The 22,844-nt window shown below is 36.5% G+C and overlaps 1 protein-coding gene across 2 annotated transcripts in view; it reads right to left on the reverse strand.

Annotated features, from left to right (window-relative positions):
* The window catches only part of ITGB1 (integrin subunit beta 1), a 54,829-nt gene that overhangs the window by 6,332 nt on the left and 25,653 nt on the right, over positions 1-22,844 (reverse strand). The window contains exons 3-16 of one of the 2 annotated variants that reach the window (XM_069086465.1): positions 18,153-18,238; positions 15,338-15,560; positions 14,330-14,500; positions 13,258-13,496; positions 11,362-11,517; positions 9,837-9,932; positions 9,397-9,486; positions 8,370-8,510; positions 8,065-8,276; positions 6,140-6,378; positions 5,700-5,922; positions 4,902-5,134; positions 3,000-3,166; positions 2,223-2,303 (exon numbers count right to left, since the gene is read on the reverse strand). In XM_069086465.1, coding sequence (XP_068942566.1) covers positions 2,229-2,303; positions 3,000-3,166; positions 4,902-5,134; positions 5,700-5,922; positions 6,140-6,378; positions 8,065-8,276; positions 8,370-8,510; positions 9,397-9,486; positions 9,837-9,932; positions 11,362-11,517; positions 13,258-13,496; positions 14,330-14,500; positions 15,338-15,560; positions 18,153-18,238 — 2,351 coding nt within the window. In that variant the 3' untranslated portion in view covers positions 2,223-2,228. The remainder of the gene's footprint in view (positions 1-2,222; positions 2,304-2,999; positions 3,167-4,901; positions 5,135-5,699; positions 5,923-6,139; positions 6,379-8,064; positions 8,277-8,369; positions 8,511-9,396; positions 9,487-9,836; positions 9,933-11,361; positions 11,518-13,257; positions 13,497-14,329; positions 14,501-15,337; positions 15,561-18,152; positions 18,239-22,844) is intronic. The other variant, XM_069086466.1, reaches the window with a different exon arrangement.

Below are 22,844 nucleotides of genomic sequence, written 5' to 3' on the forward strand. Positions count from 1 at the left end.
TGTGTGTGTGTGTGTGTGTGTGTGTGTGTGTGTGTGTGTGTGTGTGTGTGTGTGTTCGCTCAGTTTAAGCACTGTTTGGCCTAAAAGAGTGATATGCTTTCTGCTTAATCAAAGGATCAAAAGTTCAAAGAAGAAAAAAAAAGTTACTGCAGAATAGTAACTTTGAAGGGACCTAAGTACTCTTTATACTGCAGCTGGGAAGAAAAGGCTTATCTCTGTTTAACACTGCGGTTTATCTCTCTTGTCTCATCAAACAGATGATATCAAAAGACCCCTGAACCAGTAGCCACTAGGCCCAAGTTTCAATTTGGATTCTAGTTCTTGGGTATTTATTAACTTGACTTTGTAACACAACTTTTCTGCACCCTTTTTCTCCCCAACTATAAGCAGAGATAACAACTACCACTTGACCTGCCTCCCAGGGTGGTTGTGAAGATTAAATAAGAAAACTGAACTCATTATAATTTCCCTTCCAAATTTCCCTGTTACTGTCAAAGTCACCACCATTACTGCAGGCTTAAAGATCTCGATTGATATCATCCTCGATTCCTCCCTCCCTCGCACCCCACACATCCAACTGACTGCCATGGCTGGGCAAGGCTATTTTTTATGTTTCTCTTCCACATTCCCCCTTCTCTTCTCTGACCCTGCCCCACTCTCCTGCAATAAGCTGCTGGTCTCCCTACTCCAGCTCATTCTCCACTCAGCTGTCATAGGGATCTTTCTAAACTGCAGGCCAATCACATCACTGCCCTCTCTCCTCAATAAACTCCAGTGGTTCCCTATCACATCCAAGATAAAATTAAAAATCCTATATTGTTTGTTGTCCAAAATTCTTCATAATCTAGCCCTATGCCACCCCACACCTTTACTACTTTTCTTATATTTTTATACCCCATCATGTAACTTTGCAATTCAATGACACTGGTTTCCTTGCTGTTACACAAAATTCTTCATTGCCCAACTGAAGGTATTTTTTCCTGGCTGTCCCCCATGTCTGGAATGCTCTCCTCCCCTCATCTGTTTCTTGGCTTCCCTGGGTTTCTTCAAGTGCTGGCTAAAATACAACAATATACAGGAAGCCTTTCCCAGTCCTTCTTAATTCCCATCAAAGGGTCAAACTTGAGGACCTTGAGGGCCACATGCAGCCTCAAGGCCACAGGTTCCCCACCCCTCATGTAGAACAAGCCACCGATGTTCATGAATTTTGAAATCTTACATTAAAAGGACTCTCTATTTGGTAAATATGTCAGTCAGGTGAAAAATAAAGTCACTAAGAGAACTTGCTTGGTTACTGCCTGCATTTAAGGAATGTCAAATGAGACTCATCTCAAGCATGTATAAATACAAATACAAAGTTTACAAATTATTATTATTAAGGTTCCTTTCTAGGCATTTCCAACTGAAGACTTTCAACTTAACATTTTTTTTCTAAAAGATGTCAAACTCAAAGATGAAAGTACCAGAACTGTTCTGTAAATGTAAAGAGATAACACCATCCAAAGAATTCAGGGTTTCTTTCTGAATGAATCCCTGGTTGTGATGGTAGAAAGAAATTCAATGCATTTGGATGCAGAGGGCCTGGGTTCAAATTTTGACTCTACTACTTAAAGGCTGTGTGATCTTGGACAAGCCACAACCCTTCCACCTTGACTTCTATATAATAACAGTCAACATTTATATAGCACTTATGATATGCTAGGTATGGTGCTAAGTGCTTTACAAATGTTTTCTCATTTGATCCTCACAACAATCAGGAAAGGTAAGTGCTATTATTATCCCTATTTTACAGATGAGAGAATTAAGTTAAACAGAGGCTAAATGATTTGATAGGGTCACACAGCTGTTAAGTGTCTGAGGCCTGATTTGAACCCAGGTCCTCTAGACTCCAGGCCCACTGCTCTATCCACTGTACCACCTGGCTACCCCTATCCATAAAATAAGGGAGTAGTACTACTTTAAGGTCCCTTCTAAATCCTGTGGTTTCATTTATATAAGGTATATCATTGGCCTTTAAATTAAGTTAAAATTTGCAATTAGGAATGAAGCCTGTGAGAACTTTCTGGCACACACACCTTACAAAAAGGGCAGAAGAGAAGCAGCAGGACTGTTAAAGCCACGCTGGCAAAGGCCTGAGAGTGATGGGAGGACACACAGTGCAGTGAAAGTCAGAATCAATTTCACATGCAGAGGAAAGGCAGAAATGGAAAGAAAATACGAACGGAAATTTAGAGACCAGCTTTACGTCCATAGTTTGGATTCTTGAAATTATTAATAGGGCTCTTGTAAATCGGATTTTCTTGCTGAAGTGAAAAAAAGTCAATTTCTAATAACTTCAACAGTAAGAAAATGACGTGACAATCTCAAATACCACAAGAAGAAAACACTATGTAAGAAAGTAAGCATTAAAAAAAACCTCTCTAACATGATAATGAAATGCAAATTACATTATAATCCTCTATAATTAATGGCTGCATATTCCACATAAGTAGAAGGCCAAGGCAAATGTCAATTCAATCCTGCTCTGAATCCAGGCCTGAATGACCAGACAACCACTTTCCCTCAGAACTTCAAACACAGAAGAGTCTTCCAGAACATAAATAAGTAGTTTTTCTGTATGGTATGCCTTTAAACCCAATTTTGATGTTTTATTTTTCCCCCAGAAAAGATAGCTAAGAACAATGTACTCTCAACAGACATTCATCCCTCTTAATTTTAATGTACTCAGGGTTAGGCATTTTTGAAAAAGACATTATTACATAGCACAATATAAGACAATTTAAAAGTCAAATGCATACTTGGTCAATAAAAATCAGAAGATATACTTTCATTATTTATTATAATAGAATGTATTCTTTGGTCACTTCTAAATATAAGTTATCCTTAAAGTTCTGGATTATTTTTAAGGAATAAGAAGATATTTTGGAATAACTAAAGTTTTAAATATTAAGATTCATTTTATGGACAACATTGCTTTTCTGGTTTGTTTTTCAACTCACCGTGTCCCACTTTGCATTCATTTTCTCCTTTTCAAATTTAGCAAATTCTCTTCTGTCATGAATTATCATCAGCAACTTCCAAATCAGCAATAATGCAAGGCCGATCAGCACAATTCCTGCAACCACCCCAGCTACAATGGGAATGATATCTGGACCAGTGGGACATTCTACAAGGTGAAAAGGGAAGAGTAGACATTGAGAGAACAGACCAGAGTAAAAAGCCAAGAATGTTATGCTATGACATGAAAATCCTTTACAGAAAAAGTCCATCATTAATAGACACTCCTCTAACTGACTCATCCTTCTTAATGTTAATATGCTCTATTAGGCTAAGAAAGTTGATGAAATAGATCCCATCCCATGTCAAGATTCTCAGTAGTTTTCCACTCCCTGATGCATCTTTTTCTTTCTTCTCTAAACTTTAATCTTCCTTTCTTAGGGTGAGAATTTCTAACAATGAGTTAAAACATTCAAGTGGTTGAAAAGGAGAGATTTCCTTTGTACCTAACAACAGCGAGTCCTGCCTCCCCTTGCTCTTGTATCTCCAGCACTCAGCTGTGCTGTGCACAAGGAAATGCTTAAAAGACACTTGCCTGCTTACCTCATTCATTTGAAGTGCAACCCTATGGTGGGAATGGAAGAAAAAAAGATTTTTCCTTACTGTATTAGATGTAAAATATTGGTCTCTTTATGTCTTCTATCAATGGATTAAAATTCAGAGGTGGGGAACCTACGGCCTTGAGGTCAGATGTGGCCCGTTAGGTCCTCAAGTGTGTTCCTTTGACTGAGTCCAAACTTCATAGAAAAAATCCCCTTAATAAAAGTGTTTGTTCTTAATTATTTTTCTTTATCACAAAGAACAGCATTTTGGGCAGGGGAGAGGGGAGGAATATATTAATAACCAAAGGGGATATGAAAGTATCAATAAAACTTTTAAAAAAGAAAACCTGTATAGACTTGGAAACTCAAAGGTACTTGATATGGCCTGGCACTATGAAATGGCAGATCAGAGAATAAATATGTTAGATCTGCCTTTTTCCTTCATCAAATTCTTTTTTATTTCTACAACTCAAGAAACTTGTGAATCAAAAATAAATACAGAATCTCGAAGTGACATTACTATTCACTGGCATTTTCAGAGAAACAACGGGTAGTTCTTTTTCTGGCTTTAGGAGAGATGTATTCTTTCTCTATTCCTCCTTAGTGAAGCGGAACAACGTCTGGAGCAAAAGGAGGAACTGGGGTTTTCCGTAGGATCTGAGTTCCCATTTCCAACGCATGACTTAACATAGGTCAAATCCAGTAGTGTTTGTGTTTCCTCTGGCAGGAGCTGAGATGGTGTTATTTTTTTTTATTTACCTTATTTATTATCTTATTTATTATTTATTATATTTATTATCTTATTATATATTATCTTATTTACCTCCTTCCTCCCAGTCCCCAGCCAGTATCTTAGCATACATACTTAGTAATATAGTATGGACAGAGAGGTAGGATGAGATCGCTCCAGCCATGCCATGTTGGGGCCAGAGCACCCTGACAATGGTACCTTCCAGCCTGAGGCAAGGCAGGGAATGAAGATGAGTTAGGAATGTTAAAATCACTCAGAATGGGCCTTCTTTGTAATATATTTGCAACACAAATAAAAAATAGGGTTTTCTTTCTGACAAGTCAGGGTCAAATTTTTGTCTAGATATATTTTATGCAAGATTTCCTTTTCCTACTTAAGCTATAATATTACGTTTTGTTATTTTGGAACTTAAGTACAATTTACTTCAAACTATATTTTTCAACAAATTCTTACAAATCCCCTTCGAGCTAGGTTTTGGGAATCAACAGATATATATGAATGAAAAAATGAGAGATAATCAAGAGGACCTTCTGAAACCACAAGATTCATACCTGGTGTCTCCACCACATGAACAACAACTTCATTATTTCTATTGACTGAATAGGTAAAATAGAACCAGCAGTCATCAACATCCTTCTCCTTACAGTGGGACAGGGCTTCCCGCTGGCCAGGCTGGGGTAAGTCTTCTCGACTTTTTACTTTGGTAATATTGAAGTATGAACACTCTTTTGCACATGTGTCCTTTTTTTCTCCTTTTTCAAAAGCTCTGCACTGAACACATTCTCTGTGAAGGTACAAATTCAAAACATTTTAAGTATGTTTGAAATAATTTCTCAAACATGTAAAATAATAATTAATTTAAATTTTCTGAATTTTAAAAATAGTAGCTTAATCAGAAAAGGAACATTAAAACAGGTAGGTACTACAATGTCCATAGGCAGGTTCCTTGACCAGCAAAGAACATTTGTCTAAAAGGAAGCCAATGAGGCACTTTTAAAAGGGAATCGTGGGTTATATAGCTGCAGATACGATCGCCTGGCTCTATTTTAAAAGTTAGTTTCCAGCTTATGTGTATAAGTAAAGAGTTAAACTCAACCTATGAAGCTGCTTCGATTGAATGGGAAATGGAATCAAAATGTTGCATTGTCACTCTGTTACTTTACATTTAAATTAGAGAGAAATAATTTAAGAAGAATACTTTAGATAAATATTCTAGATTGGTCTTCTACAGGACCTAACATTTAGTCATACTTATAACTTTATACCTTTTATTCCAAGTGATAAGAAGGAGGCCAGCTTAGCGTATGACTGAGTCCATGGAGAGCTAACAGTTATTAAGAAACACTCACTTGTGCTCCACACAGACACCAAGGCAAGTCTGACACATCTCACAAGTTGCCCCTTGGAATTTAGAATCGGTGCATTTACAGGAGCCACATACGCATACTCCTCGGCCATTGCAGATCTGCCCATTTGATGCCATGCATGAGGATGTATCCAAAGAACAATCGCAGGCACTGCCAGTGTAATTGGGGTTACACTCACACACTCGACACTTGCAAACACCATTTCCTGCAATTCAATATTTGATATTTCACATGACAATATTATAATTGCATAAGCACCTTAAAAATCTCTATCCATGCCACCATATAAAGGTAAAGTATTCACCAATGCAGAAAGCTACCTTTATTCTGGAGAACCTAGCCCTTCTTCACCAAGTTATCGGCCTCTACTGTCCCCTCAGATATGAGCAAGCACAGAGCACCATTTCAGAACCCATTCTTACCTCCACAAATTAATCCGTTAGATCTATCACAGTTGAAATTGTCACATTCACAGAATTTGCCAGAATAAATTTCATTTGTGTTATCCCTCTTCCTACAAACACACTGTCCACAGACACACTCTCCATTATTGCTGCAGATTTCAGAACTGTTTTCTTTCCTGCAGTAAGCATCCATGTCTTCACTGTTTACTTCATCTGTGCTACATTCACAATGCCTACCAACACGTCCCTCGTTGCACCTAAAGGGCAATCATCAATAATTAAACTCTATGAAATAAAAAAAAATTATTAAGAATGAGTCATGTAGGGTGGCACAGTGAATAGAGCACCAGCCCTGGAGTCAGGAGGACCTGAGTTCAAATCCAACGTCAGACACTTAACACTTACTAGCTGTGTGATCTTGGGCAAATCACTTAACTCCAATTGCCCTACATTTCCCTCTTCAAAAAAAAAAAAGAATGAGTCATGTAGAAGCCTGATGAAAATGGAAATTATACTGGTGAGAAATAACACTGAGTAGTTTTGAATAATTAAGATTCTCTCTATATTTAGACCAGTCTTATAAATCAATACGGGTCTTTGCTCCTGGGTCCTGAAGGAAATCAAACTTAGAATGTAACAGCATTTAAACTCAGACTGAAAACATAATCAAGCAATGTATATTTTCAGGTCACTGATGCTCAAAGACATTGGAAGTTTTGATTATAATGCAGTGGTAAACATGAGAATGAAAAAGAAAATTTCCCAAGTACGACAATTTTATGTCTAAGTGACTGCCTGCTATTAGTAGCAAGTAATATTATTGCAATAAATAATAAATTATATTACCTACAGGTCACTCGAAATAAGATGCCTTATCTCTGAAAATTCAGTGTATTTGTAATATATTCAATATATTTACAGACTGTAAAGGAGTGATTTTTTTTCTTTCTTGTTTTCTTGAACTTATATTTGTGGTTTAGAATCAACCTGATATCCTTCCCACACCCTGTGATCTAATCAAATAGGCCTTCTCTGTGTTCCTCACAGACCACTCTCTGTCTATATCTCTTGCCTTGCTCTCCCTCCCACTGTCTCCCCGAGACTGTCTTCCTTCAAGAGCATCTAAAGCATCCCCATCTACATGAGGTTTTTCTCATCCTCCTGACAGTGATGCCCTTCCCCCAACTTCTCTGTATACTCATTACTTTCTTATCTATGTACTTGTTATTTTCCCCAAAAGGATATATAAGATCTATATGAGTGGGGATTATTACATTCATTCTATTTGCATTCTCCAGCACCTAACAGTGTCTGGCACCTATTAGGCACTTAATAAATGCCGGCTGACTTATTGATGCTTCCTACTCCTAATATTTTAAGAAAAAGACTGATTTCAGAATATGTTCCTTTTCCTAAGAGTTTTGATTTTTAATTTGAACTTGAAAATCAAATTCAAAAGAAAATTATTGCTGCTTCTTCATTAGTATAAGTATATATGTGTATATATATATATATTTGACTTCAAAAAGTTCAACTTATTATTTTATAAGAAAATTCTAATTTCTACCCCAAAATACATCTTCAGTTTCTCTCACAGCTTTTTGTTTTGAATGAAATGCAATGTTTTAAAAAGCTGGAAAGGAAATAAAAACTAAAATATATAGTTTTACTGTTTAATTGATTTCTACATAACAGTATTTCTTCCTGCTAATTAAATCATTTGTTGTTACTGCTAAGTTTTCTTTACATGTTTTGGAAATAGGCAGAAGGCTATTAAAGTTTTATGAGTAATAATTCAACAAACAAATTTAGTTCAACAAACACTTATTATGCACTAATTACATGCAGAGTACCAGAGATGCAAAGACAAAAATGAAAGATTCCCTGGCTCTCAAGAAATATGCCCGCCTCCCCGACCAGCACCACATGAGGCCTTTGCTTACCGGCAGGCACCGCATTCAAATGTGCCATTTCCCTCGTGGCACTCTGGACTATTTGGAATGCCTGCACTCTGGCACTCACATTCACAGATAAACTGGAGTGTAATCTCTACTTCTTCCGTGAAACCCAGAGGTTTAATTTTGATGACACGGTCGGTGGGGTCTTCATCTTTCTTAGGACATTTGGTGGAAGTTATGCTAATCTCAAACTGAACCTGTAAGGTAAGGAATAAACAGCTACATTGCTGCTACATACCTGCCTCCTCCCCTACCCAAATCCCGACCTGAAACAAGTGATCCTCACCCACCTCATCACCAATGGAAATATTGGAACATTTTCTTCCGTTTTCTCCTGTCCCGTTCACTCCATTCTTGCAGTAAGATTTGTAATTTATTGTTACTCCGTCTGGCAACTTGCCATTTTCCAAAATGACTTCTGAAGATAAGGACTAAAATAAAGGTGAATTTTAGCTAAAAAAAAAAGTCTAATTTATTAAAAATAGAAAATTAACTATTTAAATTATTAATATTAAATTAATTAATATTAAAATTAGATATTTTAATATTAAAAATTAAATTAAAAATCTAAGAAAAACATCTGACTTTATTAAATTCAGTGGACTCTGGTTCAAAAAAATCCTCTTCCATAAATTATTTTGAAATCCAGCTGGGCAGGATTTCTTCAAAGAATGTATTTCTATTTTATTGTTTTTTTCTGTCAATGATTACAAATGAATTAAAAAATATTTGTTAAGCAACCATGTTTATTATGTCCTTAAAAACATGACTAATTAGGTTATGGAACAGAACTATAAAAGGAGAAAATTATTTTTCTTCCATTTTAAAGCAGCCATCTTCTAAAGGCAAAAACAAAAGGTACAAGTGAGACATAAATGATTCTTGGAAACAGGAAACTCTATCCTCTGCAAAGAGCAAAGAAGAAATGGACAAAGATCCCTTCCATGGTCTCCATTCAATGGAGTTAGGATGTGAATTTTATATCAAATTGAAGGCAGGTATCCTCTGGGGTGAAGTTAGAACATGAATTGAAGTTATATTTTCTAGTATTTGTTTGATTAGCACAATATCAATCTTTAAATATTCAGATTTTTTTTTAGTGATGACTCTAAATGAGACATTTTTGTCTAACTTTTTGCTAGTTAGGCTAAGAAAATACCAACAGGGCTCAGGAGACTACAATTTTTTCCCCAGGATTTGAACTAGACAGTTTCTCAATTTTCCATACTGTCTATATAGGAGATGAGTGAAATGACTTCTTTTTTTAAATGACATACTGTAAATGGCTATGAAGACAAATTAATTTCAATTACTTACATTGTATGCATCAATGATCAATTGAATTACATTGCTGGAATTTGCAGATAATGTTCCCACAGCTGACTTGGGGATCAAATTCTTCAGTTCCTTAACAGAGTCAATGTAAAATATAAAACACATGTAGCATAAACACATTTATTGTTGTAACACCATGTACTAAAAATATCTAACACCTGTTTTGAATACATATTAAATTCTAGAATACTAAATGCCAGGGTGAATTAACTCACATGACTAGCCTAAATATTTGAGAGCCAGACATAAAGAATTTTTGAAAAGGTGATTAAGACACAACTTGCAACTTAACGTAGTTTGCCTTGAGAGTACTTTCCTAGAGTTTAGTTTACACTTCTTTTTGCTATTTCATTAATAAAAGATCTATGCATGTATACCTTGTTTTAACTTAGATAAAGCAAACATAACCAGTATATATTTACCTTGTAAACAGCCTGAAATTCTTCTGTAACTGCAAAAATTGTCTGAATGTTATTTTCACTGAGTTTTTGGACAAGGTGAGCAATAGAAGGATAATCCTAGAAAATAGAACATCAGTATTTGGTTAATATGTAACTATAACCTACTAATCCATATGGTTTTCCAGTAATTTCTGAAAGTAAGAAATTATTGATATGATAAAGTATGTATGGTATCAGCTTAATGTGGGTAATTCTATAAAATTCTCTACATTAATATGTATTTCAAAGTATCAGAAATATAACATGTGCTACTGAAGCCTGGATATCTGTAGGATCCTGTCCACCTCAAATACTCTATGAATTTTAGGGGCTCTCTAATATTCACAACCTTTATATCAACTTGCACTGGGTGAGAGAGCACCTTTCCACTAAATTCCTGCTTCAAAGCTTTATTGTGGTGAGTGATTAATCCTGGATTCTCAAAGTCTAAATGTCAATGGAGTAAAAGCTGCAGTAGGGTTTACATGAAATCAGAAAGGTTTTGGGATTAGACCTAGCAGTCAATTGAATGCCACTCATTCCAAGACTAACCCTATAAGTATAGAGAAAGGCATCAGTACAAGGTTGGCTACCAGGTTGTTTTGGCCACAGTAACTTAGGAAGCCATCTACTAAGGTACATAGTACTTATGATATATGTCAATGAAGAGAACAGCTCTACCAAAGAAAAATAGATCCTTTCAAATACTGATAAAGAGAGACAGTTATAGAATTCCTTTGATTCTTCAGAAGAAGCATTTCTTCAATGAATGAAAGGCTTTGGGGAGTAAGAACCATTAATTGCTGAGAAATATATTCAGAGGAACTATCTAAAAAAAATGAGTGGCTATATAATGGACCAATGCTTGGGGCCTCTCATATCACACGGCCATATCAGAAAAACAAAATGTATATCACATGAAAAGTTAATAATGGAGAAAGCCTCTGAAGAGCTTTGCAAACCTCAAAGTCATGAATGATTCATAGTATGTAGAAACAAGAAGTACAAGAAAACTCAAATACTCCATTAAAAATATGGACAAAAACTTCACCTCTTAAAGGTGATCCAAAGATTAAGAGAAAATTAGAAGAAATATTTTAAAAATTCTTGAGCTATGAGTCTTAAACTAGTTAGCAAAATTAAAGAAAGAAGAGGTGAAAGTATAACGTGAATTCATGTTGAAGTAAAACATACTGTCCAAAATAAATTAGCAAGTTCTAGACTGAGATGAGAAAGGAAAAGGCAAATCTTGTCTATTACAATCTACATGACAGTGGTCTACATGTGAATAAATCAAAGTGGAGAAGGAGTAGCAAGCATCTTCTTTACTCTAGCCCAGCATGACTGTCTAGGTGAAAGTGAATATAAAGCTGTTTTGAAACAGCAATACTGGCTTTTCTGAGTATGCTTTAGGCCTCATACCTACCAAAATAATAAAATCCCAAATCCCCAAACCCTCTTTAATGGAGGGTCAACAAATTGAATAGGGAAGGAATTAAGCACTCACATAATAATGGCTCATTGTGTACACATTATTTTCTAGGTGACATTGTCCATCATTTGGTAAAACAATTCCACCGAGTTTACCATCTCCAGCAAAGTGAAACCCAGCATCAGTAGAAAAAACCAATAGTCGTGTAACATTTCTCCAGCCAATTAATGACTTTGAAAGAAAAAAGAGGAATGTTAAGAGACAAAACAAAAATTAACCCAATATACATATTTAAACTTTCAGTTCTTTTCATCTCTATGGCACTCCTTCCCTATCATTCCAGGGTGCCTTTCCTATCCTTTAATATGTAAAAGGTGATCAACAAAAAACCCAAGACCATCAAACAGCAATTCTCTCTTTAACCCCATAACAATTGTCTTCATCTCTGATTGTGAACTATCTTGAACCTTTAGTCCTTCAGGCCTTATGCCTTCCTCATATTCCACCCTCAAATTATAATTCACATTTCCTTCTCTGCCTAAATTGTCATCACATACACTCTTTAGAGCTTAGAATTCAAAACCTACATTTTCTAGGAATCTCTTTTCAATGAACTCTACTTATGTTCTAACCTACCAGGATAATTACTGATTCAGAGCATCTTCATAGCCTTATTTATTCCATTCATATACTTTTCCTGATCTGCTGAATACATCTGTCTTGGCTTATTTCATAATTAGAAAATCAAAGTATGCACTCTTTGAAGGTGAAGACTGTTCCTATTTAGGGATTCTTTAATTCTCCTATGCCTAGGGTTTGAGGGAAGCAGAGAACAGACAGCATAGACCTTTAGGAAGGAAGTAGGAGATGGGAGCACAGTTACCACTTTGGATTAAGGAACAGACTCACTGACTTCTGAGGTTCCTCACAACTCTTAAGATGCTGTAAATGTTCTCCAAGTTTTAGCTTTGCAACCATAGTATTTTTGCATCAATCATCCAAGAGAGACTAACATTAAAGAGTACCCCTTGGAAATACAAGGATTCATGAATGGGGTCACCAGGAATGGAGCTATATTTTAATGAACCATTAACACTTTAGCTGGCTGACAGCAGGGAGGGGCACATGCTAGACTCCTAGAGAAGGTAGTATAGAGAGGGTGGGAATGGAGGATAAAGGGAAGAAAGGGAAATGTATTAAAGACCAACTTCATCTACTTCAAAACTGTGCCTAGGGTCTACTCTGACTCTGTTGCCAATCCCTTGCCCAATATACACGCTAAGTGCTGAATGTAGCATAATGTGCCCTTGTGGACATCTATAATTACCTGCTAACTGAAAAACTAATCTTCTAGAATATATTCTAACTATTTTAAATATAAATCATACATAGTTTATTAGAAAACACATTACTAAACATATAAACAGGCAAACATAGCATTAAAAAAAGATTAAAATACGACTTTATTGATTTACTAAGACAACAGGCAAAAAGTGTTATTTTGCACATTGATTCTTCTTACAGCACATAAAAATATTAAAAATTAATTTTAGGGATGAAGTCCCAAAGCTTTTGTTTTTCCAAAGCTCTTCTGATGACACAAAGCCAGAAAGGAAAGAGCACCACAATATCAGGACACCTGGGCCAACTATTTTTTTTTAAGGGGGAGATGGGAGAGAACACAAGCTCAATAATCAGGATTTCTGACTGGGTTCCACTATTGTTTCAAAATCACTGAAAAACAGATTTTTGAAACCCTAGGTAATGGGGACTTCAAACTTTCCCTCCCCCTGTAAGTGGAATTATAATAATCATTGTAATTATTACTATAATAATGCTTTTCTCACACAGTACCTATATGGCATTAAACTATACAACTCTGGAAGGCTAAAGTATAATGTGGGTATATGTTTATTATTTCTGCTGACTGATAATGGGATTGTAATCAATTGTCAAGAATTAAATACTTACTCCACAAACTGCAACCTGCATGATTGCATCAAATCCCCCTTCTGGAGAATCCAAATTGCCAGAAATGTGCTGTTTTCCTACAAGTTCATTAAACACTTCCCCTTTATCTGTAAGACTAAGCACATTTTTGTAGCTAAATGGACTGGTGCAGTTTTGGTCGCCTGTGCAAGGGTTCCTGAGTTTAGCTGGTGTTGTACTAATATATGGCATCACAGTTTTCTCCACAAAGGAACCAAATCCTATTGGAAAAACGATAATTCATGGGTTTAAAACTTAAAATTGCCAGCAATAACTTGTATATTCAAGTTTACATTTCCATGACATACTTAAAAACAACAACAATAAAAAACCTTTGTTTTCCTAGCATACTGGCTGTGAAATATGTTTTTGCATTTAAATCACAATACGGTCTAAACACTTTGAGTCTAAACACTTTGAAAAGACAACTCAAGAAAACCTGGGAAACTCATTATCTTCTCATCACAAAGGGCTTAGTTTACATCTTGGGTGCATCAATAATGCTTGTTATATGAATAAAAGCAAGAAGTGGATAGCTAATTCCATATTTTCTCAGCTTAGCTTCCCCTTCCCAAAACATCAAATTTTTAAGCAAGAAAAAAATTTGGAAGGAACAGCATTTCCTTAAGATATAGATTTAAAAAAGAGAGAGAGAGAAAGAGCTAGTCTTTTCAAACAACTACTATGAGATTTTTAAAAGTTATATGGCAATCTCAACGCATAGTCCCTGGTGCTCCAGTAGTACATAAGAGCCTCGAGGTAAGGACTTGAGAAAGACACGAAATGAGTTGTATATGTGTGAAATGGAAAATATGGACAAATCAGAAATGAGATTGCTGTGAAATGGCAGTCTAGGTCTGAAATGAATTTGGCTTCTGGTAGATAACAATTTTGAGTGCTAAAAGAGACATAAAGGGGTGAAAGGGATTCTGATTTTGTCTTGGGAAAAGAAAGCATCTATTTGTTTATTTCTAAGATTTTGTAACTGCTGTGAAAAGAAGTGTGTTTTCTATTATGAAAATCAAATCCATTTGTATCTTTCCAACACTCTTACCAATTCGGAAATCTGAAGTGATTCTCTTCATTTCGTACATTAGATCTGTTCCAAGACTCTTCACATTCTCCAAGTCATCTTTCATGGAGTAAGAGAGATCCATAAGATAATAAAGGTCAATAGGATAGTCTTCAGCTCTCTTGAATTTTAATGTAAATGTCTGTGGTTCTCCTAATAAGACAAATGTTAGAAAAAGAAATCAAATTAAGTTACTAGAAGCCCAAAGTATACCAATATGAAAAATGAAAATAATTTGATCAATATTACATTCACATCATATTTATTATTATTTCTACTGAAAGCTTATGGTTTTAATACTGTCCCTGACTAATACAGATATTAAAAAATAAGCATTCTTTTACAGCACTAGAAAGTAGGATTTAACAACATAGATGCAAGTTTAGCTTTACTTCATGTCTCTATTATTTTGCCATCAGATTTATACAGTGACACACTGTTTAGAAAACATGTCTAAAATAGTAACTCTGATAGGACAGTAATTTCTTAGTAACCCAACCACAAGGTTCCTGAGGGAAAGACTAACTTGCTCATTTTATATCTTTTCTGTAAGGTCTATACACTGCCTTCTCTACAGAATTAGACATCTCACTGTGGTATCAAGATAGCTTATCAGCAGAGCACAAGCTCTGACAGGTCCAGTAAACTAATTTAGCGAATGACAACATTTTTAGTCACAGTAACTCCTAAAGCCATCTACTAAAGGTATGATGATGGGGCTGTACCCAAAGGAGAGGTGATCTATTTCACTGGAGCATAAGCCCCAGCATACTGATGAAGTAAAGAGTATTTCTGAAGTATTAAATTAAGGAGTTATTGATATCCCTTTACTGAATCTGTTAAAAATGAGTTAAGCCCTAAAATTCAATATGTTCTTTGTCCATAAGAGAATGCCTACTTGATTTATGGAAATTAGTCCTCAGCAGAACCTGTGGAATTGGGATCACAATGAGAGACATGATGACATTGGCCCATTAAAGACTCATGTACCTGAGCGTAACTTCAAGGTTAGTTGCTGTGGTTGGATCTGGGTAATATCTTCGGGCTGGAGTTTTTCTGCTGTACCTTTACTTCGATTTGTCACATTTTTATTTTTCTGGATATCTTTGTCACCTCGAGGATTTTCTATGTCCTGTGGACGGCAGCCTTTCTTTTTTAATGCTTCTAAATCATCACACCGGGCAGAAGTAGGCATTCCCTCTTGTAAAAATGACTAAATCATATATAAACATATATGAGAAATTATGGCAAAAATAATCACAAGCTGCAATATTGTTCATTACACAAAAGATTCAACACTAAGTATTTACTTAATTTTCTGGCTTTTAAACAAGCTTCCCCTGTATAGATATGAGAGTTTGTACTTTAGAAAACCTTGGGAAATCTTAGGTGAACTAAAAAAGGAGTTAAGTAAACAGAACTTAGAGAACATACACAACCACAATAATTTAAAGAAAAGCAACAGGAAAAGACCTAAGAACTCGGGCCAACACACTAACCAATCTTGGCTCCAGGGAACTGATAAAGAGGCCTAGTTCTTTCTTCTCAGAAGAGAAACAGTTAATTACAAGGGTCAAATGAGGCATATACTGTCAGACAAATACAAAAAATTATTCAATTGGGTGTGGGGGATTACTGGGAAACTGAACAATATTTTTAAAAAAAATCTGTAAAACTTATTTTTTCTTAAAAAAAGAAAAAATGACTATTCCATAGGATGTTGTGTTTTAACAATCCTAACCCCATTCTCTTATTTTTCTAGAAATAATGAACCTAAATGGATCTTAGATTCATTGCTTCCTAATACCTAACAATTCAATGAAGCAGCTAGGTGGCACAGCAGAAAGAATGCTAGGCCCGAAGTTAAGAAGACCCGAGTTCAATTCTGGCCTCAGATATTTACTAGCTGTGTGACTCTGGACAAGTCACTCAAACTATTTGCCTCAGTTTCCTCAACTGTAAAATGGGGATAATAATAGCACCTTACTTTCAACGGGTGTTGAGGGGATCAAATGAGATTAAGTGTAAAGCACTTAGCACAGTGCCTGGTGCATAGTAAACGTTATATAAATGTTAGCTATAGTTATCATTATCAGCAGCAGCAATTAATAATATTTGTTAATTATCCATAAAATATATTACATGACATAAGGCAAAGATATTAAAGAAAACAGAAAAGGCAAAATGGATGAGCTTTTACAAGCGAGTCTGTTTGGGGGGTGTGTGGGGGGGGAGGAAACCTGAATATAAATAGCATTTGACAGAAGGGATGGCTTAAGATTATCTGTATAATTAAAAAAACAGAAGGTCAGCTAAACCAAACCTCCACTATTCTAGGAATTATCACACTAAAACTATGCTCCACAATAGAAAAGCACACTAGTAAAGTAAGCTTTTGGAAAACACTGACCAACACCCAAAACTGTTAAGATTGTATACAGAGCTCATGTAAAAATATCTTTAATCCTTTTTCTTTGAAACTTGATTTAATATCATCAACAATCAACTGTGAATTATTTCAGAAATCATTTTAATCCCCAACTCCAGCTTCCACTTTTCTACAGATAATCCACACCATAAAGAGACTGGATAATAAAAAATGTCAACCGTGTTGAGTATGTTAAATCTTTAAAACATCACTGAATAATCAACAGCTGGCTGGCACAACTGCTCCCACAGGGGAGGAACAGGGTTCTGGGAGGTTTCCAACTATCCATGTCCAGAATAGTTGGAGGTTTAGAGAATAAGGACTGCTCCTTCAGAAATAGTTTGTTACAGCCAGGATAGACCCGGGAAAACCAAACTTCATGCTCACAACTATACTGGGGTGTCTGATAAGAGAAAATTGCACCATTCTTTATTTTCCTTGTTGTCCCCAGTTTAACCAAGTGCAGCTGAGCGTAAGAAAATACTTTCTCTTCTTCAGGTATCTATGTTTGCAACAGTCAGAGCATGCAATCTAGTGTGATCTGCTTATGCAGTATGGTGTATCTATACATAGTCAACCCTTGAGCTTTGCCCCATTGCTTCACCCCACTTCTAGCTGGACTCCCTCATCATTACTTGTTACATTCTCAGATAAAGAAAATTAGCTTTCAGTTAAGTCAAATCATATGTAATTAGGACCATTCATTTGTAACAAGTCAAAATATCTAGGGCATTTCAAAGGCAAATATAAGTGAATGCTGAGTTTTGTGCTACTTGGAATATATACTCCCAGTAGAATAAGTAATTTAAAATTCAACAAACATTTATCACATAACTACTCTGTGCAAAATATTTGGGTTAGATGCTAGCTTTATAAAGATAAAAAAAGAGAAGGTCCTTCCCTTTAGTACATTTTACTTAACTGAGCAGGATATGCCATGTACAAAATATAAAGCAAGATAGAAAGTGATGGGGCAAAGCAGAGATACAAAGGAAATTCTCTATGAAAACATATCAGTTGACCAGATATGGATACACTTTATAGGTAATTTTGCTGGTCAGTTTGGAGACTTCTGAGAGTCCATAATTTAATTTAGTTAAAAGGGCAGTTATTGTAGAAGACATGAATTATTTTGAAGAACAGGAGGCATATTCAAGAGAAACAGGGAAAGGATATCATTCTAGAGGCACACAAACTTAAGAAAAGCTATGAGTAATACACCTGAGAACTGAGAGATATCCAATGTCTACACAAGGAATATGGTGGTAGGAATCCCATCCCCACATAAACAAAACAAGACTAAAAACGGAGCATAATTAATATATATGAAAGTACAATAATTCATGTCAAAAACTATATGCAATTTACACTACTTACAGAATTTGTGCACCATCCACAATTTGGTCCAGCCTGTATACATTCTCCACATGATTTTGCATTTGCTTTTAAGCAGTCATTTCCACCTGTCCAAAAGAACCCAAGTTATTTTAATTTCCTCTAGCTCAAGACCTATGATCCTATGATTTTCTAATAAGATGAATTTAATTCACATTGATAAATGTTACAATGAGATAGTGAACTTGATCCTTTCACCAGTCCCCTGACTCTCAATTTCCTTACTACCCAAAAGAAAAATTATATGTCCGATTCTGAACAATTACAACTAAATCCACAGAACAAAAACAGTGAAACCTCTGACAACATAAAGTCTTTGTGAATCAAAAGTGCAAAATGCTAATCCCCAAGGCATTCAGCATACATCCCCATCAGTCTCTGCCTCCAGGTAGGGACACACAAGCTGAGCAGACCACCAGGACTGGATCCATGCTACAATCTCCTCCTGCACCACATTCCTTGCCTGTTCCCCTATATCTACCACAGCAGATGCTGACCCTACTCAGCCACATCAGGAGAAATGTGTACGTGAAGAGGACTGGGGTAAAAGAAGGGAAAGGGGCAAGGGGAGAATCATTTGGTCTTCTGTCTCTGCATCCCCAAGGCTGAAGAGATTTTTCCAAAACACTCTCCCCAGTGTCCTCCCACTCTCCGACTTTTTCACATTGGACATTGATGTACAGAAGGAAAGGAAGAGAGCCTAGGGAGGACCTAGAACAGGGGGATGAACCTACATGGCAGCAGTGAAGCTCACACAGACAGGGATCTGAGCTGACAAGCCCATGTGAGGAGCTTACCCAGGGCAAGGGTGGAGGAATCAGGAAGTGACTGACAGGGATTACAAAGGAAAAGGGTAAAACACTAAAGATTCCAAAAGGAAGAAAATTCAACAAAATCCTGGAGCAAGGAAAAATGAACATAAGCCCTTAAAAAAAATCACAAAGCTCTCTGTTTTATCTTTTCCTTTCACTGTATCCCCAAATGAAAAATGTAAAAAAACACACAAAACCCTCATGATAAATAAACATCCAGCAAATGATTCCCACATTGGTCATGTCCATAAATGTACTCCTCATTCTAGATTTTTAAGTTCATTACCTCTTTGGAAGGAGATGGGTGGCATGATTAATTTTTAGTCCTCTGGACTTGTGATTTAGTAGACTACTCATCAAGAGTTTTAGAAATCAAAGTTGTTTTTCTCTGTAATGTTATCACTGTGTAAATGGCTCATTTCACTCTGCATAAGATCAAAGGTCTTCACAGCTTCCTCTGAAATGCTCTATTTTTTCAGACTTATGGCACAAAAATATTCTATGATATTCATATACCACAATTTATTTAGCCATTGTGTATTATGTGGGTACCTCCTTAGTTTTCAGGTTTTGGCTGCTATGAAGGGGCAGAGTAAGGTGAGAGAATAAGCAGCTACATAGCACCTACTACGTGCTAAGCACCATGCTGATTCCTGTCCTTCATTCTCAGGACGGACCACAATGACATCACTGTGTTGGGGTCCAAGCTCAGAAGTCCCGGCCCGGCCCACATGACCTCCGGAGCTGCCATTCTGCTTCGCTCCTGGAGCATAGCATCCTCTCCGATGGGAGTGTGCCCTGTGGAATGGGAGTCCTCCCCTAGTGTCTCCTGTGTCATGCAATGGATTCCAAATCTCTCTTCAGAGAGACATTGACAGTGTCCTTGTATTTCTTCTGACTACCATGAGAGTGTCTGCCTTGTGTGAGTTTTCCATATAATAGTCTTATAAGCAAACCTATGTTTGTCATTTGAATAACACAGTCAGTCTATCAGACTGCACTATCTGCAGTAGATACAGGCAGTAGGCTAAATATTTTATAAATATATCATATTTGATCATCACAACAACTGTGGAAAGTAGGTACTATTATTATTTTATAGTTGAGGAAATTGAGGCACTCTGAGGTTAGGTGACTTGCTTAGGGTCACACAGCTAGAAAATATCTCGAGGCTGGAGATGAACTCAGATCTTCCTGACTCCAGACCTAGTGTTCTATCTGCTGTGCCACCAAGCTGTCCGCATAAATTAATGAATGAAGTTTATAATTATTGACTATACTACCCTAGTGTAGTAATCCTTAAGTCTTTTAAGTTTCCTTATACTTGTTCCATTTCAGTTACCAAGTCTTTAGTCACTGAACAGTAGGATCTTGTCAGTACCTGGGGAAAACAAACATGTAGGAAAGCTTCACAGATTTGTTTCTCTGACAAATATAGGCAGTGGTGGAACTGGCTTCACTGTATATCCAAAGGAAGGAAAAAACATTATTTCATAGATACTTGTTCATCTCTTCATCATGATGAACACAATCAAAAAAACCACCATGAAGATAAATGCCTTCTATGTGGCATTACCTGCCCCAGTATCTAAAGAGGTAGAGCAATTATTTTAAGAACTAAGATCCTCCAAAGTCAATGAGCATATATACTGATACTCAGGTGCTTCAGTGAGAAGACTGGCACGAGAGAGTATAGAGAAAAACCTGGTTCAGGATTAAGACACTATAGAGGTGCTTGTAGACACCTACTGCCTTATGGATATATTCTTCCAAAAAAACTAATCACAGACTCCAGAGAGGTCAAAGATAGAAACATAGGTCCCAATGTATCAAAATACTCTCATGGCAATACTATTTGTGGTAGCAAAAAACTAGAAAAAATGCAGGTGTCCACTGACTGGCTGTAAAAACTGTGGTATAGGAATAAAATAAATGACCAAAGGTGAGCAATGCAGAGAACGCTGGTTGGCAGAGGAGGGAATAAATTGAGGAAGTGTGTGAATTGATGTAGGATAGAACAAACAGAACCAGAAGAAAAAAATACGCAGTGACTATAATAATGTAAATTAAAAGAACACTAAATGGTATCTGAACTCTGAGTAATTGAATCAATCAGTCTTGGTCCTGGAGAAGAGATAATGAAATAGAATTGCCTCCTCCTCTTGAAAGGAAGGGGATTAGAGGAACAAAACACCACAAGTTGTTAGATGTAGTCACTGCGTTGCTTGTCTTTGTTCATTTGTCACATCTACAAATATGATTCTATCAGTCTTGGGATCCTGGTTCCTATGCATAACAAACCAATGCCACTCTTCAATCCCTTCTTTGATAAATGCCCCCGATGAGTGAGGTTTGTATCTAATAGGTTCATCAGACACATTTCACCCAAGCAGATTACCACTGCTCGAGTGTTCAGTGATATTCTATTATTATCCTTTATAAAACAGATTTAACTTCAGTAAAGTAAGCTTTGGGGAAGTTTTATCTTAATGAAAGAATGTTGGTTTTCCATAATAAGAAATATGGTTTATTTTGCTTTTAAAATTCTCTACAGAGAGGTGACCATACATATGTATGTATGCAGAAAAGAGATATTTTAAAATTCTACATAAATCATACTTATAGTCACAGACTTGGATTTCTCATTATATCTGTGGACATGGATACATTCCTGGTCTCTCCTTTCCTACTCTCAGGTATACAGACATCATCTTTCTCTCTGACCTAGATTCTGATTGACTTGTTGATGTGATAACATGTATCTTCATCTTGCAAAGCTGTTTTCTCTCTTTTGCATAGTTTTTCCTGAATACACAGTCTTTCACACATTTCTTCCTTACTTCCTTGTTTTAGTGTTTTATTCTTATGTCTTCCACAGACATGATTTCTCTTCAAGCTGCACTCCTAGACTTTCTTTACCATGTCCCAGAAACTTAACTATGGAAGTTCACACTAGCCCTGGACTTCACCCCTCTGCCTGGCAGCCTCTCCCTCTGACTGTCTGGTTCCTCCCTGAAGCTCCAATGTAAGCAGGATGTCCAGGATGGCCATGCCTGCATTTATTTCTCTTTAGACTCAAGCTCTGACTTTCCTGGGTGCCTTCCTTTCTCCCTGATTCTCTCCCTTCTTCACCATGTCTTGTGTTCTTCAGTAAAACATAAGCTGCTTGGAGGCAAGGATTGTCTTTCTGCTTATATTTGTATTTGCAGCACTTGGCACAGTGCTTGGCACAGAGGAGGTTTTTAATAAGTATTTTTCACTGCCTTGTTTACACACAGTTCAGAGTCAGTGTGCTTCCTACTACATCATGCTGCCTCTAGGTTTGAGCTGGGGAAGCTCTGTGGCTAGTTAGTTTAGGATTGAGCTGGAAGAGTATACTGGGCTAATAAAGCAATGGCTGGTCTATTAGGAGTTCAGATATCTGGATGAGTAAACTGGGATCATGTGGCCATGAATTTAGAATTAGAAGTGACCTTTACTGTACAAGTGAGAAGACTGTAGCCCAAGAGGTTAAATGACTTGCTCTAACTCTCACAGGTGGTACTAGAAATGAGACTTGAACCCAGATCCTCTGACTAGAAACAGTGTATTTTCCACTCCATGCTATTAGAGAGAAATGGAAGACTGAAATATTCAAGTCCTATTTTTCATGTCCAAGGACAAAAGAAGGATCAAGAGCTGAGAAGACCAGAGGCAATAAAAGTTTAGCTGATTAATAATCAGGTGAAGGGGAAGTGACAGAGATGTCAAGCAGGAAGGAAAGAATCAAAGAGGAGAAAGAAGTTCAAAGGAAGAAAGTCACCAGTGGGGAATCCTGTGTGTTGATTAAATAGGAACTCAAACAGGGTCTCCAAATAAAAGT

Source organism: Petaurus breviceps, unplaced genomic scaffold (assembly GCF_028583685.1).
Source record: "Petaurus breviceps papuanus isolate PSGF00001 unplaced genomic scaffold, PetGlider_PUasm1.0 178, whole genome shotgun sequence".
Classification (NCBI taxonomy): Eukaryota; Metazoa; Chordata; class Mammalia; order Diprotodontia; family Petauridae; genus Petaurus; species Petaurus breviceps.